The 26,863-nt window shown below is 41.4% G+C and overlaps 1 protein-coding gene across 4 annotated transcripts in view; it reads left to right on the plus strand.

Annotated features, from left to right (window-relative positions):
- The first annotated feature begins 4,923 nt into the window (after positions 1-4,923).
- The window catches only part of OSBPL1A (oxysterol binding protein like 1A), a 78,479-nt gene continuing 56,539 nt past the window's right edge, over positions 4,924-26,863 (plus strand). The window contains exons 1-13 of one of the 4 annotated variants that reach the window (XM_055798364.1): positions 4,924-5,073; positions 5,686-5,865; positions 10,448-10,570; positions 15,199-15,284; positions 17,412-17,486; positions 18,602-18,713; positions 19,826-19,911; positions 23,459-23,603; positions 24,354-24,421; positions 24,502-24,546; positions 25,564-25,637; positions 25,716-25,779; positions 26,738-26,839. In XM_055798364.1, coding sequence (XP_055654339.1) covers positions 10,450-10,570; positions 15,199-15,284; positions 17,412-17,486; positions 18,602-18,713; positions 19,826-19,911; positions 23,459-23,603; positions 24,354-24,421; positions 24,502-24,546; positions 25,564-25,637; positions 25,716-25,779; positions 26,738-26,839 — 978 coding nt within the window. In that variant the 5' untranslated portion in view covers positions 4,924-5,073; positions 5,686-5,865; positions 10,448-10,449. Of the gene's footprint in view, positions 5,074-5,676; positions 5,866-10,447; positions 10,571-15,198; positions 15,285-17,411; positions 17,487-18,601; positions 18,714-19,825; positions 19,912-23,458; positions 23,604-24,353; positions 24,422-24,501; positions 24,547-25,563; positions 25,638-25,715; positions 25,780-26,737; positions 26,840-26,863 lie in introns of those variants that run through there. The other 3 variants (XM_055798366.1, XM_055798365.1, XM_027795157.2) reach the window with 3 other exon arrangements.

Here is a 26,863-nt window from a genome sequence, read left to right on the forward strand (position 1 = left end):
TGCAGCTAATTTATCATTTTGGAACTAAAACCAAATCAAACGGATTGAATCACAAGAACAAAAAAGTGATTAACCAAGCCTAAATCTTGGTCTAAGACTACATGGCTGGTAAGGCTAAGGAGAAGTATATGTACAGGTGACTCATACCTTGGTTAAGAACATTTCTTTTAGCCACAACTCAGTTTTGTGCTGGCTATAGCAGTGTACAGTTGTCTTCTATAGAGCTAGAAAAATCCAAAAGCTTTTCTACAAAGTAGTAACTGCTAGCAGGTTTTAGGAGCCTCCTGGCAGAAAAGGATCAGTGAATTCTTACATTTTCTCCTGCCATACCTATATTCAGATAAAAAGGGCATGTTAAAATGAAGTCTTCTCTAGTATGTGGTTTGGTTGTTGGTTTTTTTTCTTTTCTTTTCTGCTACAGGATACCTCCAGAAACTGCCTGAGCTTGCTTCAGTGCTGCTTTGAGGAGCAAAAAGCCTTCCTAATCTTAGTTAATCTGGCTCACACCATCACGCAATTTGAAGCACAAATACAGGCTAGGCAGAGAATAGATGACAACAGCCCTGAGGAGAAAGACTTGGGAATGTTAGTGGATGAGAAGCTTGACACGGCCCAACAATGTGCATTCACAGCCCCAAAAGCCAACCGAATCCTGGGCTGCGTCAAAAGAAGCGTGGCCAGCAGGTCAAGGGAGGTGATTCTCCCCCTCTGCTCCACTCTCATGACACCCTGCCTGCAGTGCTGCATCCAGCTCTGGGGCCCCCAACATAAGGACATGGACCTGTTGCAGCATGGAGTGAGTCCAGAGGAGGGCCACAAAGATGATCAGAAGGTTACAGCACCTCTCTTATGAAGACAGGCTGAGAGAGTTGGGGTTGTTCAGGCTAGAGAAGAGAAGGCTCCAGGAAGACCTTACAGCAGCCTTCCAGTGCCTAAAGGGGGCCTGCAAGAAAGCTGGAGAGGGACTCTTTACAGGGGCACGTAGTGATAGGACAAGGGATAGTGGTTTTGAGCTGAGAAAGAGTAGCTTTAGGTTAGATATTATGAAGAAATTCTTTACTATGAGGGTGGTGAGACACAGGAACAGGTTCCTCAGAGAAGCTGTGGATGCTCCATCCCTGGAAGTGTTCAAGGCCAGGCTGGATGGGCCTTTGAGCCACCTGGTATAGTGGAAGTTGTCCCTGCCCATGGCAGGGGGGTTTGAACTAGATGATCTTTAAGCTCCCTTCCAACCCAAACCATTCCATGATTCTGTGATCTACAAATTAACCACATTACATGGTTATTTCTTGCAAAGCATAAAATAAATATCAGCAATAGACTCAGATCTGTAAAAATTCCTAGTGCCGGTAGTTCAGAACAACATGAAAATTTGCTTTCATTACTCGCTGGAAGTTGCTTTTGGTAATCCAGGGAGAAGATCCAGAGGAATCATGCCTGAAAGTGCCAGCGCACATTAGTTAATTCTCCTGTGCCTTTCTTTTGCCAGTCTAGTAAGAAAAATCAGTATGGAAATATGATAAGAGCCTGTGCTTGCACTGCTTTCCAGACAGAGCTGAGGAGCAACTTTCCCAAGAAGTGCACCAGGGCTGCATGCAAGCTACTAAGGAACGAATACTGAGCTTCTGTCCCATGACCATTGGTCAGTTAATGAACACTCAGTCATTAAACATTTTACTGCATGAAAACACATGCAACCTGTCATGTATCATTTATTACTTCCAATTGCCATTTCCCTGTATATACTCCCTTGCTAAGTTGTATATCTCAAATTTGACCAGTATGCTCTAGTCTGAAGAGGAAGAAAACAAAGTGTCAGCACAATAAAGAGTTGTATCATAAATAAAATTGTAACGTTTCATGGGGGATAACAACATCAATGCCCAGTAATTCTTGTCTGTCTCCAAGTCTGAAATGTTTTCCAAAAGTTCTTCCTTAGTTCAGCCCTGGATAAATCACTAGCAACCTAAGTGAACTGTGCAGAGGCAGAAAGGGGTGTAGGGAGGTGCTACTTGTCTTCTCTCAGCTGCGAATGGTACTTCAAAATGAGAAAAGGTCAGCATCTTGGCCTGTATAGTTGCTAATGATGACATCAACCACAATAACGTGATTATTTTTTTTCAAGTAATGGCAATGAAGAGTGGCATTATTTCAAAATTTCCAGGTGAAATACTTCTAGTCATAGGGTTTGGTTGCCTGCAGCCATGAATTCAATTAGTTGACTATGTGCTACACCCAGCAGAAGTCCCCTCCCTAACTAAGTTTCTCCTCAGGAAGCGCTATGGCCTTACAGCTTCAAATCCAGCAGTCATATTGCCCCATTGCCCCATCCCAGAATGCTAGAGGGTGTAAAATATACTATACTGTGAAAATCATAGAACAGTTCAGTGCATTCTCTACGAGGCTGTTTACCAGTGCATTCATCTCTAACATGGAAGTGTTTCATGCTTGCTTCATCACTAATTTCAGCAGGTTATCTGAAACAGGAAAGACATGAAAAAGAAGGATAAAAGATACGCTCAAAACAGAAAGAACCCTTGATATCAGCAACACTATGGTGTTTTTTTTTTATTTCCACACTTCAAAACACACTGGGTTATTATTCTGGGATGTGCAAGGAGGCCAAATATGGGTGAAAAACAGGCACGCTGAAGATGCTGGAAGCAGGTGGAGTATAGTGATCCTAACCAGACCACTGTACATCCAGGAGTCAGTGATCCACAGTACAGTGAACTCGAGCAAGTCCAGGTCTGTGCTGTGCTGCCATCAGGCCTGTGGTGTGACACACAAATTCCTTGGCTGCAGGACAGACATACTCCACCAGCGTCTTCTCAGAGGAGCCTGCTGGCAGCTCCTACTTGGTGCAGGCGGTTACACCACCTGCGTGACCTTGCCTTTATCTAGAAGTGCAGCAAGAAGTTCTCATGTGAACATCCTTTGTGAATAGCTGTTTTCATGTAAGAATATTAAAAAAGCTTGAATGACCAAGGAGGAGCTTCCCTCTATGGATGGGGCCTGTGCAGTGTGCTGTGGGATAAGTCCACCCAGAGTCAGTCCAATGCTGCAGGAATCTGAAGGGGTGTAAGATTTATCTGCTATCTGTATTACTCATCTCCATTTTGTCTTTTTAGAGGAGAAATTTTATTACATCATTTGTTGTCAAGTGTTCCTTAATGAGATTCAGAGAAAAAACCCTGCACCATCCCTCCCAATGTGTTGCCCTTACTCCCCGGTGCAGAACAGGGCGCTACAGGGTAACTGACTGGCTGCAGGATAAAGCTCTGTGCTATAAACTCTGTGCTGCATTGCAACAGGTTGCAGAGTAGGGAGATGCTGATACTTACATTTTATTACAAAGATTATAATAAATATGAGGAAATAATATAAATATTTTCATATAGTATTTGTGTATGTAAAATACAATACAAAATAGGAAAAGGGAGGGATGCTTGATTTTATTGTGAGGCTGTTAAAAGCAGTTATGCATTGTGAAAGATTGCCTAAAGCCAGAAGCCAGAGGAAGAAATAAAGGGAAAGAAGCTTAGACAGACTGATAGCAGTGGCCAGGAGCATAAGGGAAGATGAATGTGGCAATGAAACAGCTAGTCCTCTGAAAGTCAGGACAGCAACTTGAAGACCTGCTCCTAAGGAAAAAAAGCCAATGCAACCCTTCACAGCAGCCTCTCAGCTGGCAGATACTTACTGCTGAAGCATCCCTGGAATTAGATCTCTTAACTGAAGTTTAGAAGTTTGTTTTAGTAATGAAAAGCAGAAGTCCAAACATGATAAATTTGTGTTATCTCTGCAGGTGTTGAAGCGTTCCTTTTCTTCTTTCTGTAATTCATTCTTAAAACATCAAAAATATATGTAGTTATAGACAATACAGAAAAATGAAGCGTGCCTCGTTATTTATGTCTCAAGCGTTTCACAAGAATTGCTCAGGTTTAAACTTGGCCACTGTTGGAACAGAAGTTTCATCCTCATCTTTTGAGATAGCTTCTCATAGCACCTCAAGCTCCCGCCCTGCCTTTTCAGCCTTCCCGCATATGGGACAGACTTGGTTGTGCCTCAACAGCACAAAGCTTCCCTAATAAATTCCTGCAGGATTTCAGAGGCACTGTGGGAGCTTTCAGGATGTGAAACCCCTCTCAGATGCTAAAGGCAGACAAACAAGGTGCTGGCTATTGGCTCCAAGCAAACGTGTAGCAGAGAATAAATAAGGGCAGGGCAAACAGCTGGGAAGGAGCGGTGGGCCAAAGGGCCTTGAAGGAAGGGAATACTTTGCTTTTTGTCCTCAGCAGTACCCAGTTCCTCTCACTTTTTAGGTTACTCTTGGCCACGCTGTTCTCAGGAGGGTAACGTATTCACAATTCCCTTTTACTCGCATCACGTTTGTGTATGAGACTGAAGGGATTCCCGGGAAGGCCCTTTGTCCCCTCTGGGGACACACCATCCCCGCACCCTCACAGCCCTCTCCCGAGGCCGCTACGCCCCCGTGGCGGCCGGCCCGCGCTCCCGCCGCCTCTCCGTTCCGCCCCGCGGCTCCCCTCCGCAGCGGCGCAGGCCGGGGCGCCCTGAGGGCGGGGGGAGCCGGCGCCGCGACCCACCAGGCGAACCCAAGCGAGCGCAGAGCGGCCGGCCAGGCAGCCCCGGGCTCGCAGGCATCGCTGTCCCTCCCTGGGAAGAGCGGCCGCCGGCGCCCGGTGTGGGCTCGCTCCTCTCAGAGAAGGGGCGGGCGCAAGACCCGCGGCAGCTCCGGGGACCCCCGAACCCCCGGGACCTGCCCCGCGCACAGGGAACGGCCCCGCCGCCCGGCCCTGCCGGGGTGGTCGAGGCGGGGGGTGGGGCCGTGGCGAGGGGGGCGGAGCTTCGCCCGCCCCGTGCGGCGGGGGGGGAGCGGCCCGCGCTGCCGGGGCGCCGCCGGCGGTCACGTGCGGGGCCGGTGCGTACGGCACAGCGGGGCGGGCGGCGGCAGGAGCGGTGAGGCGCGGCGCGGCGAGACTGGCGGCGGGTCAGCCCAGCCCAGCCCGCGTAACTCTTCCGCGGCGCGCAGCGGGGACTGGGGAACGGCAGGTGACGCGTCCTCCCGCCGCGGCGTTTGTTTTGTTGCTGCCCGTGTTACGCCTTTGGCTGCCCCATCTCCCCGGGCTGCTCCCGGGCCGGCGCTGCCCGCCCGTGCCTGCGGGGCGGGAGAGGGCGCCAAGTTCGGCCGGAGCTGGCTGCGAGGGGCGCGGCAGGGCGGCCGGGCCGGAGAGGCCTGCGGGGCCGGCGGTGCGTGAGGGGGGTGCCTGCTCCCACCGGGCCGCCCGCCCCGCGGGACCCCGGTTCGCTGGCAGCCTCAGGCGTCGTCTCGGCCTCGGAGCTGCCAGGAGCGTGTCCCGGGGTGTGGTGCGGCTGTCGCTGCCTCTCCCGCTCGGAGCCGGTCAGCGTGAGGCGGCCAGCCGTGCGGGGGAGCGGCCCGGAGGCCGGGGCTGAGGAGCCGAAGCGGAGGCAGCCTCGGTAGCCGGGCACGGGGGAGCCCTGGCCTTTGGGAAGCGGTGTGGGGGCCCGCTGTGGGGCGCGGGTGGGCCTTCCCCCCCCCCCCATCCTCCTCCTCCTCCTCCTCCTCTTCCTCCCTCTCCCTGCAGCAGCCCCGTAGCCGCGGCCGGGGGCCGGTGCGGCGGTCTGAGCGCACCTTTCCCGTAGGCAAGAAGTGCCGTTGCCGTGACACGCGGGCCTGTCGCCTCAAAAAAGTGTTTTAATTACCGGTACGGAAACGAACTGCCCGATTCCAGCGCGTGGAGAACTCCAGCGGCTCTGCTGAAGTTCTTCGGTGCTTGGCACTGTGCTTGCCTGCTGATCCGGTGGGATCTCACACTAGCTGTGGTAAGCTTATTCAGAGCTCTTGGGCTGAAAGTCTTTGATGTAACAGAACTAGAAACTATGTGCAGCACAAACAGCCAGGAGATGCCTAAGAATGAGGATTAGTTTACCTATTGCCTTGGCAATGGTATTGAATTGATACTGTGTTGTTGCATCTGTGTTAATTGCTACTGAGCAGGCAGTAACTTGATTTTTAGACAAGGTGGTTCTTGCACATGAGGTACCATGAAACTGTTACAGAAGCAAGTTCAACTTCTAGAATCCTTTACTTGGAAGTTTGAAATAACTGCTTTTAGATAACATCACTCATGCTTCTAGTACTGCAACTCTTTCTTCTTGGAACAGCTCCTGTCAGTGCAGTGTGTTGTGTGGGTTTGTAGACAGGTTCTGTCTGTTTGTGTGGTTTTAGTGCATTTTGTCCTCCTCCTTTAAAAGCATCACATCATAGCGTGTGCATGCTGGGACGTGTAAGAAGTCTTCCTGAGCGAGTATCACCCTTTTCTACAGGAATCTAGTCTTCATTGCTGGAAGGAGATCTCTTGAAATACTAGCCAGTGCTGTGCTTTTTACCAGTCTTACTATTTGTCACAAATAGAAAGCTTCCTATGCAACCAGTGGCTGCTGACTCAGAACCTTAACATCAAATACTGGCATTGCCACTTGTCAAGCTGTGGCAGAGTGAAAACTAGCCACCTTCTGCTTAGTGTGTATTCTTGTTATTCTGGGATGTGTACGTGGCAGGAGGCCTCAGCAGAAGAACCCAAAGCAAAAGCAATTGGGTCTTATCAATTGTGCTGCCCTGTGGTGGGGGATGGTGCTTTAGGTCTTTGTAAACTGCTTTGAAAGAAAAGCACCTTTTTTGGCTTGGACTCTCTCCTAGTGGTTGAGTAAGGTTGGTAGTTTGTAGATCAGCTGTTAGGTGGCCTTCTGTGATTAAGCATTCTGCAAAACTCCCTTCAGCAGGCATGCAGGCAGATTACTAACCTGAGAGCTCTACTCTGTGTTGGAAACAACCTCTGTGTGCAGACAAATGCTGTAATAGCATGAGATCACTCTGGCATAGATCTCATAGAAGAAGATAAAAGCAGAGCATGTCAATGCTATTTTTTATACCTTCTTAAAGGATAAGATTCAATTAGCAGCCAAGTACTGCTCCAGTAGTCCTAATGAGTTCAGTGGAAGTGCCTTGCAGTCACATCTCAGCTGTATAGGAGACACTAAATACTGGTTTTGTGGTGTTTTCTCATGGTATATCAGTGACTGTAGAGACTACCATACAAGCTTTTCAATAACAGAAAGCGTAAAGATGGACTGTGAAAGGCAGTTTAACTTATATTAGCTGATTAAAGGAGTAAGGTAATGGCGGCAACACCACTGACTGAACATGTCAGCTCTCTTAAGTGACTAGTAGCTTTTGCATATGGGCAGCGCAATTCATATAGATTAACCTGCTATTAGTATCTTATGCCTAATAAATCCAAACTAAACTATTAAGTTTCTCCCTCAGTGCTGATGGTCTGGCTCGCTACCTCAAAACTAGTGGGTGAGGATTTTGGAGCTCTTTTGGTGGTGCATCATGTGATTAAATAAACTTGCCTGCAGGGGAATACGGGTGTGGGAAGTACAGTTGAGTTGTAAGCACATAGCTTTTGAGTGCCTGTGTGTCATTTTCTTTCCATACTCTAAACTTGCCACTCAGACTTCTGCTGATGGTTGCTCAACTCCATTATAGAGCAAATCCTGTTGCTTGAAACTGTATTTTCAAGATTATGCTAAGTCCTGTTAAGAGCCCTTTTGCTGCCAGCTTCATTTAGACACTCTATTTAGCTTGTTAGCGAAAACTTCAGGTTCTGTATCACTTGTCTGATGAGTTACTGCATGCAGTTCCACTTTCCAGCATGGATTGTAGGAACGTTTTCATGTGAGTGATCCTTCTAACTGAGTAATAGCCAGCCATTCTTCCGCATCATTGCATGCTTCAAGCTTACAAAGTGTATTTGAAATGGGAAGGTTGGCCTAAACAGCAAAGTCTTTGAGACTAAACCAGTGAGGCGGACAGACCTTCCTTAGCCATGTTACTATGCATATCACTCTACTGCTAATATTTGTTGTAAGAGTGTAAACAAATTGGTGGTTTTAACCTGATGGCTATTTGGGGGGAGAAAAATCATGCAAATAGTTTTACACAGTGATTCAGCTTTCTGTGTATTTTAAGCTATTTAAGATTCTGCTTATGTGTGTAGCTGCGCTTGCTGCATACAAGAGTTGTGCATTTGGATCAGCTTCTTGGTTCCCTTCCCAAGCAGCCTTTTTTTCCTTCTCATCAATATCAGATGGAAACTGCAGGTTCTTAATATGTTGAAAGTGCATTGCTATTCATACCTGCTGTGTATGTGGGATGTTGACAAATGATACAGGGTAATGATAGGAGCATGCTTCATCTGAGACATTTGAGAGATTGCTAAAGAAATAGTGTGTGGGAGGGGGTGAAAACAAAAGATGAGTTTTGCTCCCATACACACCCCACCCCCATTGCTGATGGGCAGACCAGCAAAATGAGCTCTAACTATCCTCTTAGCTGTATGATTCTCAGTGCTTGCATTCTCTGTCTGCCCCTGAAACAATATCACTCAGCCTCAGAGAAAGTATTACAGACTGATAATATATTAACATACGTGATTTTGGTCTGCCCCAGTAACAACAAACTGTGCTGTGTTGCCTTGGACAAGTGGATAGACTCCTGTTAAAGTAGAAGGTAGCTTCAGGGCTTGAAGGATTACTAGAAGGAGGACTAGTACTGGTGGTTTGTTGTTCGGGGGTTTTTTTGGTAGTAAAACTGAAAAGTTGGCACAAGCAGGAGTATTGTCTATAACCACTGCTGGAGAAGGCATTTGTATCCCACGTCTGTGATAGATTGCAAGGACTGATCCAGTCTATTCTTCTGAAACATGATAGAAAGGGCTTGCTTAGTCTCCCTGTCAAATTCTTGGAAAACAGATTTGCTCTTTCCCTTTGCTGATTGAGCGAAAGCTAGGGGAAAACTCTTTTCTATTGTTAGCTCTTTGGCAGTCTGTCCTGTTCTAGATTCTGTCTCTGTCTTGAATGTTACAAGATCTGTCACTGTTACAGGCTTTTTGTTGCTTACCCAGTGTTCTCACTGTCTCTTTTCTTGCTGAGTGGCTTTTCATCTTGCAGTAGTCAAAGGGCTCCCTGCATGTTTCAGCTATGAGTGTGTGTGGTGTGGTCAAGCTGCCTGACCAATGCAGCAGGGTGTAAACAGTTTGTGAGACCAATCAAACTTCTGCTGGTATAGGAGAGCTAACTATGGGAGGCCAGTAATGATCTCTGCAACAATCTGACTAGTAGCCTAGATTCTGCACGATCTGGTAGACCTAGTGTGTCATGGGAAGACGCTAAACTGGAGACACTAAATTTGGACAACCTCTTCTTTTACTGTTGCTTTTAGCAGCAATAAATTGTGTATTGCAGCACAATCTTTTGAGGCTGCTTTTAAAATTGCTTTTAAGAGGTGTCAAGAAGCAGTGTATTTAAATAGGACATTAATTTTTTTTTTGCCTGTGGTGAGCTGTGTTGCGTCTGGATCTAGTTGTTGTAATAACATTTAAAAAGCAGCAAAACAACTTCAGATTGTGATTCTGTCAGTGTGGAAAAAGATTGGTTAAGATATCGCCTAATAATTGTATTCTGCAAGAGACGCGGTAAGTAGCAGTGTCACTTGCCCAAAGATCTAAGGCTCCCTGTCCAATAAAGAGCTGTAAAAATAGCTATGGTAACAGGATTTGTTTTCTCCCTTCTTGACAGATGTAAATACTGATTTTTATTTTTTTTTTTTTAGTTCAAGAGCAATGGTAAGATGAGCATTACCTAGTGATGTTTTACAGTTGTTACTTCTTTATATTATACTATTGTGTTTCTTAAAGATAAGGTCAAATCTACAAAGTTGTTTGTCTTGACTCCCCTTTAAGTCAAGGCAGGAGCAGGGGAACAGGTATCTGAGTTCAGCACTGATAGTACCAGTCACTGATGGGTATCTGGGACCTCCATGCAAATTCATCCATGTGAAAACAGATTCTGTTCCCTGGGGCTGGCAGCCAAAATAAGTCTCAATTAATTCTGAAGAAATACTTGGGCTAATAGGCATGCATAATTACTATTTTTTTAACTCCTTGCCTCTGGAAACCTAACCTTTAGGGGTAAAGGTGGAAACCTGATGAGGAAAAAGTAGGTGCTTACTAGTTATGCTTGTAGGAAAGCTTGCCTCATTTGTGGCATACATTCCAAACTCCCAAGCCACATTTAGAACCTAGAAAACTGAGAAACAAGAAAGCATGGATATTTTGTTATTTAACTGCTTTGTATAAGGCATTTTAATGCCTCTTAGTGGCATGATGAAGTGCTGGATTGTTGAAAAGAGCTTGCACATTACTTGTGTTCCACAGAGGAAATAATTAGCTTTCTCATGCCAGTGTTAGTATTAAACAACGGATAAAAGTGACGTAATGTTAAGCCATAATTTATAGCAGCATAAGAGATTGCAGAATTCGTTCTTTCGTATCTTTATTAGAGATGAGTACTGAAGCAGAACAGCAGCTTCTCCATGATGCTAGAAATGGAAATGCTGAAGAAGTTAAACAGCTGTTGGATACCATGGACAAAGGAGAAATAAACTTTGATATCAACTGTAAAGGTTAGTAGCCCTCCTCAAATGTTCGTAATTTCACTGTTAAAGCCACATGCTGTGAAACTGTTGCTGATAGTATAATCTTGCTTTCTTTGGAGTGCTCAGTAGAGTAATAAAAAACACTTAGCTGCTTTTACCCTGTGAATAAAGGCCATACTTGCATAGGGGAGAGTTCATAAAAGTGGAGTACAGATAATTGTAATTTAGAAGACCTCAGAGTAATTCACAGAGGCCCGAAGTGTCAGAAAGACAAAGAATCAGTACCTCTTTTTGCTTGTATTCATGCTTATGCCAATTTCAGAGCTTGTAATACTAAACAGATGCGAGGGCATGGTTCAGGGGAGGTAAAGAGCTTCCATCAGGGCTGCAGAGAAGATTAGGTCATTTATTTGTGCTCTGCTAGCTCTGATTTTTATTTTATTTTTTTTAGGCCATGTTTCATTATCATGTAGTAGGAGCAGCTACATCTCTTGGCATTTGCAGGAATGGTTGAGACAAATATATGCTTTTTACCATTAGCAGTATACTAGGTTACCTGGGAAAAGAAAGCAAAACTGCTAGTTATCTAAGTATTTGGCCAACACTGAAGTTTTGCATGTGCATAGCTACAGTAGTTATAGCTAAGCAACTTGCTGAGCATTAAAACTTCAAACTGGGGCTGCATTTGCAAGCTTGCTAGCAATTGCAGACTGCCCTATTTCTTTATTCTTTTAGTAGCTTTATATTTCTCTTTATTTACATGAGTGTGTTTCTGGTTGCTTCAAAAAAAGTGGATGTGCATCCCAGTCTTTCTGTACAGGTCGGTATTTTTGTTCAGCATTTAACTGTTAAGTAGCACTGCAAAAAGGAGAAGGGAGAGAGCAACTAGGCTTCTTCTCAGCCATGACAGAGGGAACACCTTGCCCTAGATAACAGGCTTCACTGCTCTTTAAACAAGCTCTATCCCTTCCCCAAGTCTTGTTCTTAATCATCAGTTTACTCATCCTTTTGTTTTACTCAGCCACGTCTGTGTTTTCCCAATAGATAATGTACTCACCTCAGCAAAACAAGTTGTAAATCCCAAACCCTTGCCACTTCATCTTTACTGCGCTAGTTCACAATTTAAAAGGGAACTAGACAGAGCTTGATGGTGCTGAAGTCCTCCACCCTCACAAGTATATTCTTTGCAAATTTTCATGACAGCATATGTAGTACCCAAACAATTGGAATGAAAGCACCTAAAGATATATGCAACACCCACAAACAAGTTGCTGAAATGTCTTGTGCTTAGAAGAGATTTCAGAGCTTCTCATATGTGTTCTTAAACATAAAATGAAGCGAAGAAAGCATAATCTTCAGTCCTGTATTATGTCGAGCAAACTGGTCTCTGCTCAGCGTTTATGCTCAAACTCAAGTCTTAGTATTGTGAAAGTCTGCAGCATAGTAGAGACTTAGCTGACTAAAGGAAACATGGTGCTTAGCTGTTCTTCCAGTTTAGCAGTACATGGCCAGGCAGCTAATACATGCTTGCTAGTGGGAGGTGTAGGAACCTAGAGGGAACGTGCTGGTGGTAGTTCAGGTTAAACAAAATAATTGTGAATATGAACAGCAGAGACTTCGCTATGTATAAATTCCAAGTTCTGATTCCTCTAAATGTTAGAGGATGCAAAGCGTAGCTGAAGTGTTCTCTTGGGAACTGTTGTGGTTGTATGAAACTTCAGAGTTAAAACTCTATTATTCCACAGTCACTCTTCAGAGACTGTTTCAATCACTCTGCTCCTGTAGAGTACTCCATTGGAAATAGATTTAAGACAATTTCAAGCCAAACGGCCTCAATCTGCAGCGTAACTACCCCTGCCATTCTGCCTCCTCACTAGTAAAAGCACTACGTCTTGCTACAAAACCTGATCTGTTAGGCACTACCAGATAGTAATTGCATAACCACATGATGATTAACTAAAATACAGGCTGTAGACTGCAACTTTTTGCAACCCTCAATCTTTCTTCTCTTCCTTACAGCCTCTTGTCCTTCTGTCATTACCTTCTGGATAAGTAGATGTCCCTAGAAAGTCAGGGTATGGGGAATGTCTTCAATGCTGCAGCAGTTCCTTCAGGACTTGCATCTGATGTGGCAGTGACACTTGGCTTGGAATAAAGTACTTTTGGAGCAGGTGGGAGGCTGTACTGGAGGTAGTGTAAACTTCCCCCAGAGTGTGCCTTGGGAGTGTGTAAGTCCGACGCATTGATGTGCCTGGGTGTCAAAGCCTACCTTCAACATCTTGTGAAACCTATCTTGTCTTTCCATGGGTGAGCTTATATCTGAGACTGTGCTCTAGGTTTACAAGTATGAAGTCTGACAACAGTGATCCCAAACATCTAGATTTCAGCCAAAGCAAAGGAGGAGAAAATAAATCCAAGCTTCCTGTACTTGCACTGTTGTGACTGGATTCTAGCTGCAGATAAGCAAGACTTGCTTGATGAGAATCCAGCCACGTGAAGTGAACTTCCATTTCCAGTTTTCTCAGTTCAATGATTTCAAAAGAAGGTATTCACATTAAAACAGCACTAAACCCAGGTTTCATCCAAAACAATTATGTTTTCTAAGGCTGTTTATGTTGGCTCATTCTCCTTAAATACCAGAAAATAGAATATCTAGGACTCTGCAAAGTGAGAAAACTGTAAAATAAGATCAATGGTCAATAGTGTTATGGCAAAATATCCATTTGAATGACTGCACAGTAGCCTAGTAGAACACAACCAGGAAATAACTGCCTAGCTTGTCTCTGTTCTCTGAAAAAAACCAGTAATGCTTGAGACTTGAAGTTAACTGGCATCAAAGCAAAGAACTGGTTTGGAGGGGTAGGGGAAATTTTTTTGTGTGTGTTCTACATTCTTGTCCTTGCATTCTCCCCTGTGTAATGATGTCCTGGTTTAAAATAATAATAAAAAAGCGCAAACACTTGTGGTTACTTGAAGAGAAGTAACAAACACCTCAAGAGCTCGAGAAGTAACTGGTCAGCTAACATCAGAAATGCAAACATTCAGAGTGCATGCACAACAAGGGCCTTTGGCACTTTATCCAGTAAGAACTAAAAATCTGGATGGGATCCTGATTTTTTTCTGTGACTGAATTCCTTGGCAGCAGTATTGTCTTGTCAGTGCTGTAACTCATGATGTCTTGGGCTAATTGGATGAATCCAGTGAAACTTGGACCTATCCTGTGTTCTTTGAAAGAACCTTCTTCCTTACTAGACTGAAGGTTGAATGACGTCCATTTGGTATGTTATCCAGCATAAGCAGCCCCAGAGTTGGTGATCCACAAAATATTTATCTTCTCAGGTACTTTAACCCATCAGTCGCATAGGGCGGGAACTCTGTTGTAGGCCAGACTGGGATGAGGGAAAAACATTAGGTCTGGGGTTGGAACAACAGAAGATGTTGAAAAGGAAGAGAATCAAGTAACAAAAGAAATAGGCAAAATGTAACAAAAAAGTAACAAAAATAAAGGGCAAAAATGTTAGCTGGAAACAATTACAAGAAATATTTCAGCTGTGAACCACATTCTAATGTTAATTTGTAATATGAGAGCAGAAAGAGTGATGAACTTGCAAGACTCTCAGCAGTTCTCTCTTTCCTTATGCTAGTGGCTTGTCTCCTCAGGGCAAACTTATATTGTGCGTGTTCCAAGTATCAATGCTTGGGGATACATGAAAGGGGAAAACTTAATTGTGGCAGTAATTTCAAAACAATTTCAAATGCCTTGTTTTCATTTTTCTTCCAAATACAAAGTGATAGCTTTTAGGTGGTGCTTACAATGCTGTAGGTCTGTTGCTTAGTAAAAACAAAGCACGTCAACTTAGATTAATACATTCCAATTCTAATATTCAATTGTATTGTGCATTATTAATTTAGTAATCTCTAATGCTTTAGTGTCTTGCTTTTAAAGAAGCAACTGTAGGACAGTTCTTGAATTTCATTCGTACAGCCAGTCTTACAGAGCATGTTAATTGCTTTTTGAATCATAAATCATAGTTTTCTTTGCATGGTCACTTCTGTGCCTGCGCTTATCATTCCTGCAAAGGCTTAGAGCTGTAGGTGGTACATGAGTTCTACAGCGCACAAAGATTTCAAATCATGATGCTTAGAAAGGCTATCTTTATTGAAAATGAAATGAGCACAAGACAACAAAAAATGTCTTAACATTAAGTTGTCCCACCCGGGTTTTTGTTTTTTTTTAAAAAATTCTTTATTTGGAAGATGGGTTGTCCTACCTCTCATTTGTATGTAGAAAAGAGTCAGGTAAACCAAACAGGTTTTTGATTAAACAAGAGAAAAATGTGTACTTGCATGTACTGTTTTCATAGTTAATGAAAGTAATTGAAGCTTCTTGCTACTGTTGAACAAAGTATTACATGAAAACAAAAGTTTTATTTACCATCAGACTACATGACTTTCTCCTTTCAGGAATATTTTGTAGGTTTGAATCTTAACATTCTCAAACTGCATCCTGATTTAGTAATTTTGATGACGTGAGTAGTATTGATGTTTCTAGCCTCCTTGCCTCCTCTGTTACTGTGAAGAATGATCATCTAAGTACATGACAAGATTTTTTTGTATTGTGTGACAAAATTTAATTTACTTATTTTGTCTTTTAGGTAGAAGTAAATCTAATATGGGTTGGACACCTCTTCATCTTGCTTGCTATTTTGGACATGCTGTTGTGGTAGAGGATTTGCTGAAGGTATGTTTCTACTTGCCTGTGTGTGTAAGGCAGAAAATTCTTTGTTATGCTAGAAACGGTATTTATTCAGGTTTTTGTGATAGAAGAAAGGTGGCTTTGTAGAGAGGCAGAGCCACTCCTACAGTTTATCTGCATGTAACATGGAAATAACTGATTGTTAAAACTAAGGAATGGAATAGTTGCAGTATTAAGATCAGCCTAGTTTACAAGGACCCAAAATAGTGACACTGGAAGTCTGTACAGTAGTGTACAGTTGTTAATCTGAACAGTGTTTACAATTATCAGTACTTATCTGACTTTCTCATGGGGTATGTGTGTTTGTCTAGGTAACCACCCAAATGTAGGAATTAAAAATGTGTATAGGTATGCACTCATGGAAGTCTTAGCTTTTGTCAATAATGCAAATGCTTCAAGGGCCTGATCTTGCTTACTGTAGTACATAAAGTATATAATTTAGGCAGTTTCGTTTACTGAGTTGTACAAGACAGTTCAGTGTTTCAAATGCAAAATGATCTGCATTATCTACCTTTATGTTGTGCATAGAAGTATGTCCAGAATTCTGTGCAAAGTAACCGGTATGTGTTTCTTTCCAGGCACGAGCTAACATAGTTTGACTCATGATTTCTTTCTAATGTATTTGAAATAATGAACTTTGAAATGGTGAACATCTGTTGTCAAAGCTGACCTGTTTGTATTTTCATAGCCATGTTTGCACTGCATTTGCAGTTGTTTCTGAGTTTATTTTTTTTTACCCTCAGCTCTCAGAGTAGCTTCAACCCTAACTGTATTATACCCTATTCGTGTTTGAAAGATTTTGCTGCAGATGGAAGGAACATGCTAAACAGCCTCGAACACATAGGTAGCTAATCTAACCTTGAATTTCATTCAGAATAAAGGCCACCAGCCATTATCATGACTCTAAAGCAGGAAATAAAGTTGAGTTTCTTTGAGAAGTTCTTCTCTAGCCTACATGCTTGCTTAGTAGATAATGCTGTTCTCAATCCAAGAGGGCTACTTAAAGCAAAAGGTAAAGTTTTGTCACTTAATGCATTTATCAGCACTTCCAGAGTTGGAAGAGTATGTAACTTTGGCTCATGATAGAGTATTATTTGAAGAGTAAGTTGAATAATAAAGCAGGCTGTGCGCCTCTGGAAGCCCAGCATATACAGGTTGTGTCTGTGTACTTGTGCCTAGATTTTTGTGCTCAAAGAGCGAGTGAGGTATTATCAGAAACAGAGCTCTGGAACTGGTCAGGTTCATTATTTAACTTTAGGCAGGCAGCAGTGACCTGGCTAAATTATGTGATGTAAACATATGTGATAGTTAAATATGTCCTGCCCTTTTTCTGACCCTTTGAGAGGTTAAGTAAAGCAGTGTAGAAGAGATCTTGAAAGAAAGAAGGATAGGATTTATTGGTTTCCTGGAACAGTGTCTGTGCAGTGCAGCTATCAGTCGTCCTGTCAGATAAAAGGTACAGGTTGGAGAAATTGCATAAGACAAGGAAAGGAGATTCAAGACAAAGATTGCAGAAGAGAGAAAGGAGAAGAAAGGTTAAGTTTCAGATGGTACCATCTTAATGCTGAAATGGAAGTTTTCACTCTAAGTGAAGGAATAGCAATAGGTGCCTAGAGAGAACAACACCACTTGCTAAATCAGGAGCACCAGGAGGCTGGTGCTACTGTGTGTACATATGTAATAATATATGTATGCTTGTTATACAGTACTACTGCAGTTCTTTCATTAAGTTGTTTTTTTTTCCCCCAATGCCTACCCTCAACCACCAACCCACCCACCCCCAAATACACAACCCCACTCCCCAGCCACCCCCAATAAATGTAAACCAAACCAACACCCCCCCTGCCCCGGGTGTTAATCTTATGTTCCATATACCACATTCTTAAAAGTGAGAGGGATACCTGGAAAAAATGCAGGAGGCTTTTCCTTTTTGAAACAGTTTATAGAATGTTGGTTATGAAGCTTGTATATGTAATGTATCTTTGTTTCCAGGATGGCTGTGTTACAGTTCTGATATGATTTGTACTGTCTTCCCCTTCCTCTCAGTCAGAGGGAATAACTGTGTAGTTCTTGTTGGAAGGACATTCGGTATCTTTTGGTCTTGCTGTTTAGGCTGGTGCAGCCGTGAATGTGCTGAATGACATGGGGGACACTCCACTCCATCGTGCAGCTTTCACAGGACGTAAGGTAAAATATGTTGCCTTTTTGTAAGCCTCAATTTTGGAATTATTAAAGAAGTACTAGCAATAAGATCATTTCAAAAACATGTTTGTACAGTGTCTAAAGATTATTTACCTGTTTTGGTACAGCGTGTTCAAATGACTAGGCACATTGCGTAGCTAGTATAACTGTCCAAAACAAAAACATGGTACAAATATCTTTTCTTGAAGATGGGAGAATACTGGTCCATGGATTTCCTTTGTATTCTTTGTCATATTTTTTTAGCTTTTTGTTGGCAAAGATTTTGCTGGCAGAGAAAGATACACAGTTGAGTGCTACAGTGGAAAAAAACCTGCTATCAGCTCTGTAACTAACTGATGTTGCTTCTGTTCTGCTTCTGCTGTGTGTCAGAGAAACTGCTGAAGCATAACGCTACCTCTAGCTGCAGGTGCTAATTACCGTGTGGAAGCCAGGGTGAAGATCTCTCATCAGCTGCTAAAGTACAACATATTAATTTGTGTTTGTGCCTGGTATGGTTGACACAGGAAAAGGAGTAGAGATGCAGTTAGTTAGGAGAAACAATATTTACAAAAGAAATTTACATGGAGGGCTAAAAACTGTAAATTAGGACACACTGGTCCATTTGATGTCTGGAAGTGCTGTTTCTTTATAGAAAACTAGAACTAAAGAGCTTTTTATAGGCCTATAATGTAAGACTAGTTTGATTTTTCCCCCACGTGCCGCCATCATTCCCAAACCAGTACTGCCTCAATGGATAACCTCTTCACCCTTCTGAAGGAGTGATTACTTAAAGTCTCTAATCAAAAGAGCCAACTGTACTATTTTTATCTGTTAAATTCAGCATTCACACCAGGTACACCAGCTTTTGAATCAGAGTGGGCCTGTTCAGCTGTAACTAATCTCTTGTTAGTTCTTTCAGCCTGACCGATGTGAGAGAGAAGGTTGCAATCCTCTTAGTCCCACTCTTCAATCTCTAAAACATCCCTTCCTGTTTTTGTAAGTCAGCCATGGTGAGAAGCCGTTACACAGCTCGTTTTACAGGATGTCAGTAGCTGGAAAGCCTGATTGTGGCCTTGCTGTAACAGACATAGATAAGCAGTGTTTTTCAAATTGTTTTCCAGGAGGTGGTGATGTTACTCTTGCAGCACAATGCTGATACTTCTATTGTTAATGGGAGTGGAGAGACTGCAAAAGAAGTTACTCATGATAAAGACATAAGGAATATGTTGGAAGGTAACTTTAATAGTTCATAACCTCATTTGTTTCAACACTTGTATATTCTAAAAGCTGATTTTCTTCTGCAAGTTACTGAAGCTCAATTGAATTTTCGCTTTAAATTTGGTTATTAGAAAGAAAAAAGTCATAGGTTTTTGTTCCTCTCTGCAGTACTGACAGTTGGAAGTTTTTTTTTTTCCACAATATGTCTGCAAGTGACTTGGAGAGTTAAGTATCCTGAATGCCAATAGCATTATTCAAGTAACAATTTCAGCCTTCTTGGGGGTAATACTTGGTACAGCTCTGAATGGTATATGGCAGTCAAAGCCTTAGCTCACTGGCAGAGAAAAAACTCAAGAATAGTAAGTGACTTTGTGTCAACAAAATCATTAAAAAGCAAAATTCTGAACAGTTTTCAAAGGTGGCCCATTTTTGGATCAAGTTTAGGACTTGCTATTGCAATCTTACAGGTTGTGTCAAAAGGAGAAAAAAGTAAAAACCCTTCCCCACATTTGCTCTGTTGCCTTACAGGTATTGAAAATGAGTGAGATTGTGTCCAAATATTTACATATGCCCACTGCTTAGATTTTTGGAGATTTCAAGAACTGTGTTGCTTCCTGGTATTATTATGTGATACCCCTAAATACTGCTGAAGCTCTGTGTCCAATAGCACAGACTGTGTATATGAAAAGTGAACTCTCTTCTGATTCTGCATGCAAGTTACAGATAAAAGTCCTTTATGTTGCTTATCTGCTGAATTGTTAGAGAAGAATGAAATTTCTGTAGGATGATAGGAAGAGAAGAGAAATTGAAAAGAACACAGGGAAGATCTGATGGGATGTTGCATAGTTCCCCTATTTTTGCTTTTTAAAGGGAGTGAGGTTGGGTTGTGTCTAAAAAAAAAACCAACCATATATATGTGCGTGTGTATACACTTTTACATATCTTGTCAAATATTACATGTATTGAACATATTTTTGCTCTGACGTAGACTTTTCTGAATAAATATTTCATTTATACCCATCTCGGATAATACTGGAAACGCTTGGTTTGATACAGTTTCTTGAATGCTGTACTTTATGTGCTACTTCATTGAAACTGACCTTAAATTTGGGGTTTTTTTTAAATAGCAGTGGAAAGGACACAAGAAAGGAAACTGGAAGAAGAACTCTTAGGAGCAGCAAGAGAGGGGGAAATGGGGAAGCTGACTGCCTTGGTAAGAATTCAAGTACTTGTAATACTTTTGTGTGAAGTTGTTCAAGCCATAATGCTAATGTAACAACATAAGACATTAGGCCTTGCATTCCAAAGGGCTGTGACTTCAGAATATTACTGCTGTGGACTGTGGTATATTGGTAAAGTGCCAAACCTTCAAGGGTTTTCCAGCCTTCCTGTTGGAGACTGAAAAACAATGTTTTTTAGCTTCTCTCATGTTTCTAAATACTCCTCAGTTAGTTGTAAATAGCAGTTCTAGATCTACTGGTGTAAGCTGGTTATGTTTTTGTGGATACTTTAATGTCGTGGGTGCCTAGGTTTTCACTATAGTACGGCCTATTTTAAATCTTGAAAGTAAGCTTTTGTCGTTAGCACCCATTGCAGCTGAAGTCTCTGTAGTTTCTAATGGACAGTCAACATCCATTTTAATGGACGACATCAAATTCAGTGCATAACACAATTTCAGGCTGAGCAGGAATTGAAAGCTGTTACGTGCACATGTGCACACTCATAGTAATTCAAACTGAACAATACCGTGGAGTGGAAAGGTTATTGGAGAAGCAAATCAAAGAAGAATTGAGGCTGGAGGGTGCCAATTCCTGTTTGCAGAGCAGAATCAGCTAGAGCAGATGACCTAGGACCATATCCAGATGGGTTTTGAAGCAGGGTCTCAGTGCTTGAACTCAGGCTTTTGTGAGTCCTGAAGAGTTTCCTTGGAAGTAAGACATGCAGTGTGGAATACTTTCTACCTGGTTAGCACCTGTAATAATACCTTTTAAGACATCAAATCAGTCTGAATACTTCTGCTTGCTTCTACTGGAAAATTCACAAATTAGAGATTTGTATTTTGAGAAATTTGAAATTCTTTTCTGTCTAGAAGACAGAGTGAACACTTATTCAAAATTTGTTATTTCCATTCTCTAAATTTGTCTCTCCTAGTCTGAAGAACCCTTGTCTTTCTAACTCCTCCTTGCATGGAAAATTTTTAAATCTTTGGTCATCCTTGTAATTCTTATTTGTACATTTTGTACTGTCCTCTTTGAAATGGAGAGAGAACCAGAGCTGTACACAGTACATAAGATGTAGAAAAATAGTGTGTTAATTCACTGGTATGATTGTATTAATTGCAATTAATACATTGGCATAAGGATCTGTTCTTGATTGTAATAACTTGTAACATCTGTTGCATGCCTGCTGACTAAGCATTAAACTGATGCAGAAAAAATAAGAAAAAGGTGACTCCTCATAGAAGTCTGTCATTAAAGAGCTGTGCTTTTTCTCATGTACCATGTAACCATGCATGCACATGTAACTGTTCCTGTGAATGTTTTAGTTTCTAAGTGATTTTTTAAAATATTTTGTATCATTGAGATCTGTATTTGTGAGGACAGATATATGTTGACCTCTAAAACTTTTCAAAGTACTTATCACATTCTTGACCCTGAGGCAGTTCTTAAGTCATAACAGGTGTTTCTTGGAATCCCTCAGTGAGTGCTTGGACCTGTGACTGTTGAATTACAATTTTAATACTTCCGCTGATTCTTGAGGAAGTCCAAAGAACTTTTTCCACTTACAGCTCTGTGGTGTAAACCTTCATGACTTTCCTACCCTTAGGTTAATACCTCTGTGGAGAGCTGGTGTAGCTCTCTGAGCTGCCCTTTGTCTTGAGAATTCCTCATACTTACCTACTGATTTTCAGGCCTTTCTGCTCCTAGTGTATCTTTTATTAGCAGACTGTTATACTCATGAAACATTGGCTGCTTACATCTGCTTTTATTGAGACCTAACACACCAGAATTTAGTCTCTACTGCCCTGCTTTTGGAACAGTGTGCCACTTACTTGAAAGATACCCTTTTATTGTTAATTCTCCTTTATCTTGATTATTTTTACCAAAAAACTGTACTGCATATTGTAACACAGTTGTCTGGAAGAGATAATTTAACGGTGCAGTTCCTCTAAGCTTTCTAATTGCGCTTCAGATCTAATTTTTTCCCTCCTTTTCCAGCATGCACTTTAACTTTACAACTGCTCATTCTATTGAAGTTTCTTTAAGTCAAATGATAGCGTTGGCTTTTGTGTGTCTCTTCTGTCAAGATTCTTACAAGATCCCAGTGTGTTTTGTGTTTTGCTATTAAAAGCTAGACCTTCAGTAGTTGAACCTTAACCCAAGCTTTTTAGTCTACTTGAACCAAAACTAGTGTGTTCTTCCTAAGAGTTCTCAAAAACATACTGTACGTTTGCTGAAATGACTGGAGAGCTTTTTATGTCACTGAGTCAATGCACAAAACTTCCTTCAAAATACTTACAATATGGTGTAAGCTGCTGAAAGCACAGGCGTGCCGTTTAAAAGGTCTGGAGGCAAGAAGTCAGGAGGCAGAGATAAGGCAGATGTAAAACAACTGGTTGGAAAGAGCTAAAACCTAGGAATCCTCAGGAAGTATTTGACCTCAGTATTAATGATATTATACTCCCCCAAGCTGTTTGTTCTTGACTTGTGTTCTCTTTTCAGTTGAACTGTAAATAACAGCTGCAGGAGTTTATCCTTTATTTGACTATTACTGAAGCACTTTTAAGGTGGTTACTGTTGATGCTACGTTGAATTGCTCCAATGGGTGTTCTGTTGTTATGAGTAATTTCTCTTAAGATAGCATATAGCTAATGCAGAAGGCTTAAATCGAGTTTCTCTAAAGTTGTCATGCACTGCTTGTCACTGCTTAACAGTAGCATAGCCTTTCTATTAAGGTAGTCCCATTTGGCTTGGAATGGTTTATATTGAAAGGGACCTTTAAGGATCATAGCGTCCAACCCCCTTGTACACATCCAGTAGCCATATATCTGAGTAGAAGTGTTGTATTTTAGGGCACTTAATAGTGTCATGCTTAATGACCCTTCTCTTTGAGGACAGCTTCTCAAAACATTCATATTATGTCCAGGTAGAACTTGGGTTTCCTCTGTTACATAGTTGCTCTAACCTTAATTTCCGCAATAGTTAGACTTCAGAGTGCAGTGGAACTGTTTGTGTAACAGACTGCCTGTACTAGGAGCTTCCAAATGGTGTATGATAGCTCTGTCACTGAGACTGGCAAGCCTGCCACCCTTCTGTATGAAGTTCTTACTGTCTGAAACAGGGTGACAACACAGGATTTAGCACTGGCCTGTGCTGACTTTTAGACTGTGCCTGGGAGTCTTCTAGAGGAAATGGTAAATTTTGACAGTAGAATCATACAGGACCATTCTAGCATTGTAGTTCAGTCATTCATATTGCTGGGCAACTCTCTCTGGCACTGTGCAGCTGACCAGGATAAATGTTTCATGTTGTGCAGCAGAAGGGATTATAGCAAACAAAAAACTGAGAAGTTCCTTACTCTAGCCAAACATCTTGCTTAATTGCTGTAGTCCTTGTCCTTCTCATAATACTTGCTACATGCCCTCTTTGTTGCCAGATCTGCACTGAAGCATCGTAGTTAGGAAAAGCTAACTTTCAAAAGAATGAACATGGCACCTGGGGAGAAAAAATAATAAGTAAGCAAAACTTTTTTTTTCCCAGTTGAACAAACCCAAACCACCTGATATCAACTGTACAGATCAGATGGGGAACACACCATTGCACTGTGCAGCATATCGTGCCCATAAGCACTGTGCATTGAAACTTCTAAAAAATGGAGCAGATCCTAAAATAAGAAACAAAAATGGTAAGTACCAAATGAAAGTACATAAAGTGTTAAGAGGAGACAAATTCAACAGCATCTAATAAGCTATGTTACTTATCACTCAGTGTTCAGGGAAAATCTTACAGTGCTTTAAAAGCTTTGTATCACAAATAAAAGAAGCCCAACACTGACCAGATTGCAAGAGACTTAAGAACTGTAGCAAAATACTTAGCATATATGCTGTTATTTTCCAAACTTACCCATTCCTAGAAAATTTACCTGCTGTATGTCATAACCGTGAAATGTGTCTGACACTTGTTTTCTTGATGCTAAACACTGAACACAGGTAACAGAAGGAGTGGTAAGTTTGAAGAGGTGCTCCAGACAAAGTGACTCTTCAGAAGGTGGCTTCTAATGGGAGCAAATCCAGGAGAACTTTACTCGGATGTTATGCAAACTGTGTACTTGTCATCTGATTAAAAACGTCTCTGTCTTGATATTTGTGAGTGTTCTGAACTGTTAATTTTTAGCTCTTCAGCTATAAAAATCTCAAGTAAAAGCAGAAGCCTCTCTGTGGCAAGTAGAACTCTGAAGGACAGTTCAGTGCACAAAAGTTCAGAGCCTTTCTAGTCTTCTGCCTCTGAGGAGTTTATATTCCCCAGTTCCTAGTAAATGTAGATGCTTGTGGGACCAAACTTTAATGGGTAAACAGAGTGTCAGATTGTTTTTAAGTTAAGTACATCTAGGTTTGTTTGCATCAAATTCTCATGCCCCATCTTGATTACTAAACAGATCAGACACCCTGTGATCTAGCCCAAGGTGCCGAAATGAAACTGATACTGGGAGGTAAAACCGGAAAGGTAGGAGCTTTTATATCCACTTCAAATTCCGAGGCTGTCTAGTTGGAGCTATTCCTACATGAGCTTTAATTTCTATGCAGGTTATCAACAAACCTCTGAGACGATATGAAGGTCTCCTATGGAAGGTATGCCTTATTTCCTGTTCTAAAATAGCTTGTAAAATCTCAAAGTATGTCAGTATGTGCTTTTCTGCCCTTCAGTAAGAACTGATGCATGATGGAACTTTTCAATAATACATTTGTTAAATTACTTTAGTCTGGTATATTGGATAAATTGTAGATGGGCTGGCTGGGTGGAGCAGTTACTAGATTCATGGCACTCTGACCTTAACCTCAGTCCCTAAAGTCTCCATTTCTTGGTAATTTCTGTGGCAAAGCTTAACTGTGGTTAGTTTGTATTCCTTGTCTGTGTGATGGGCAAAATGGGTTTTGCTTTGTTTCTTTTTCTTTCCCGAATAGATGTCTTTAATCTATGACTAATATAATATCTTTCATAATCTATTGCTAATGTTTTGCCACAAGTTCTCCACCTTCTGGAAATTTTAAAACTTTGAGGGAAGATGTCAATCAAATGGTTGTTTCAAGTTTGTTTTGCTCTGATACTCAAGTGGTTATTTTTTTCCTTGCTTAAACAAAAAAGTTTCTCGATTTTTCTACATAAATACTTAATTTTTATTTTCCTTAATGAAATCTTTGAAGTTTTCTTCAGTGTAAATTTTCCTAGGTATTCACTCACAATTGTAATACAAGAAACTGTTTTTAAACCAGGACTATATACTAAAGCTTGTGGAAGGTAAAATATTGTATTTGGATATCCCAGTGTCTTTTGTTTCTTATTTGCTTTTACAATGTAGAATTTTGTGGTGATCAACAACCCCTGTAATATTAAAAAAATCAGCATTTTAATATTTAATATTTAAGTTCTAACTGAATAACAGGCTCAACAGCACTTTTGTCTTTAGATATTTCCAAAAACGAGAATAGCACTGTAATTGTGAAGTATTCTCAGGTTGCTGTGATCACCAAGATATGTAAAACCTGAAATGTGTTCCTAATGACTACCAGTTCTATGTAAGAGCCTTCAAGCTAACTCTTCAGCTGTTAACCTTACCTGGCCTTTTACAATTCTTTTGGGTTTTTTAGAGCTCACGATTTTTTGGTTGGAAACTCTACTGGATAGTTCTAGAACATGGAGTCCTTTCCTGGTATCGGAGACAGTAAGTTCTGTGTTTAAATTTCTGAAAAGCGTTTTGAATTCCTGTCTTCACTTTATTAAATCTCTTTTTCTTTTAAAGAGCTGATGCAGTGAATAATGATCATCGTCAGGGATGCAAGCATCTGACACAAGCTGTCTGCACGGTAGGAAGTGAAATTACTTCTGTCTACTGGCTTTTCTGTATCATGGTAGTCCATACCTAGGCAATGAAAACTTCAGCTAGCTTGGTAGGCATCCCTAGTTTATAAAAAAGGGAAAAAGCTTGTGGTGTTGCAAAAAAATGCTAGTTCTTTTCAAGCAAAGTATTCTTATATGTAAAGTGGCCATAAAGCTCCTTCACTTCTTCCTAAAGTCTTCAAGATTTAAACAAACATAAGGCTTCCTAAAACCATGCCTCTTCAGTTGTGCAAAACAACTGTTTGGGGCATGTGATACAGAATAGCAAAGCTCTAGTTCCTCCTGTAGCTGTCGTTGCCTACTTGTGACTGGTTGTGTAACTTAAGCTGATCTCAAGTTGCAGAGATGATCAATTCTGAAGGTGATTTTTTGAAAACTTTCTTAAATTCTATTATGCTTGTGGGTATTCCTTTTGGAAGGGGTGAACAGAGGACAGAAGAAAAACAGGCCAGGTGTCATTTATAATACAAAGGAAGATGAAGTGTGTAAGGAAAATGCATTTAGAATCATTTCAATACTTTTTGTTTTAGAAGTAAACCTGTCCTAGTGGATTGGCACAACAAGTTCTTTTAAACTACAGTTATATATACGCTTAATACATGAAAAGTCACTCTTACTTTCCCGTATCTACAAATTCCTTAATATTGGTGGTCTTGCACCATTGCTGTGATTTTTGCCTGAATCAAGTGGTGCAAATGTAGTATTTTGACATAACCTCTGTATTCTCATTCAAGATGTAAAATGCAAGACAGCATACTTTGCAAAACTGTTCTGACCAGGTTTTGTAAACAATAGTTATTTTGTGTCAAAACTGAAGCAAAACCATGTGATTTGGAAGTAATTCTCCTCCTTGGTTACTCCTAAGTGTTCTCTTTTCTTACTAATTCATTATACTAATTTTGTGTTTTCTCCACAATGCTTTAGGTAAAATCTACAGACAGTTGCTTCTTTTCTGTCAGATGTTTTGATGACACTGTTCATCGTTTCAAGATTCCTAAAAATAGCCTTCCTTCTCAGACTAGAGAGGTAATAATGACTCTCCATCAAAGA

The sequence above is a fragment of the Falco peregrinus genome, chromosome 3 (genome assembly GCF_023634155.1).
Source record: "Falco peregrinus isolate bFalPer1 chromosome 3, bFalPer1.pri, whole genome shotgun sequence".
Taxonomy (NCBI): domain Eukaryota; kingdom Metazoa; phylum Chordata; class Aves; order Falconiformes; family Falconidae; genus Falco; species Falco peregrinus.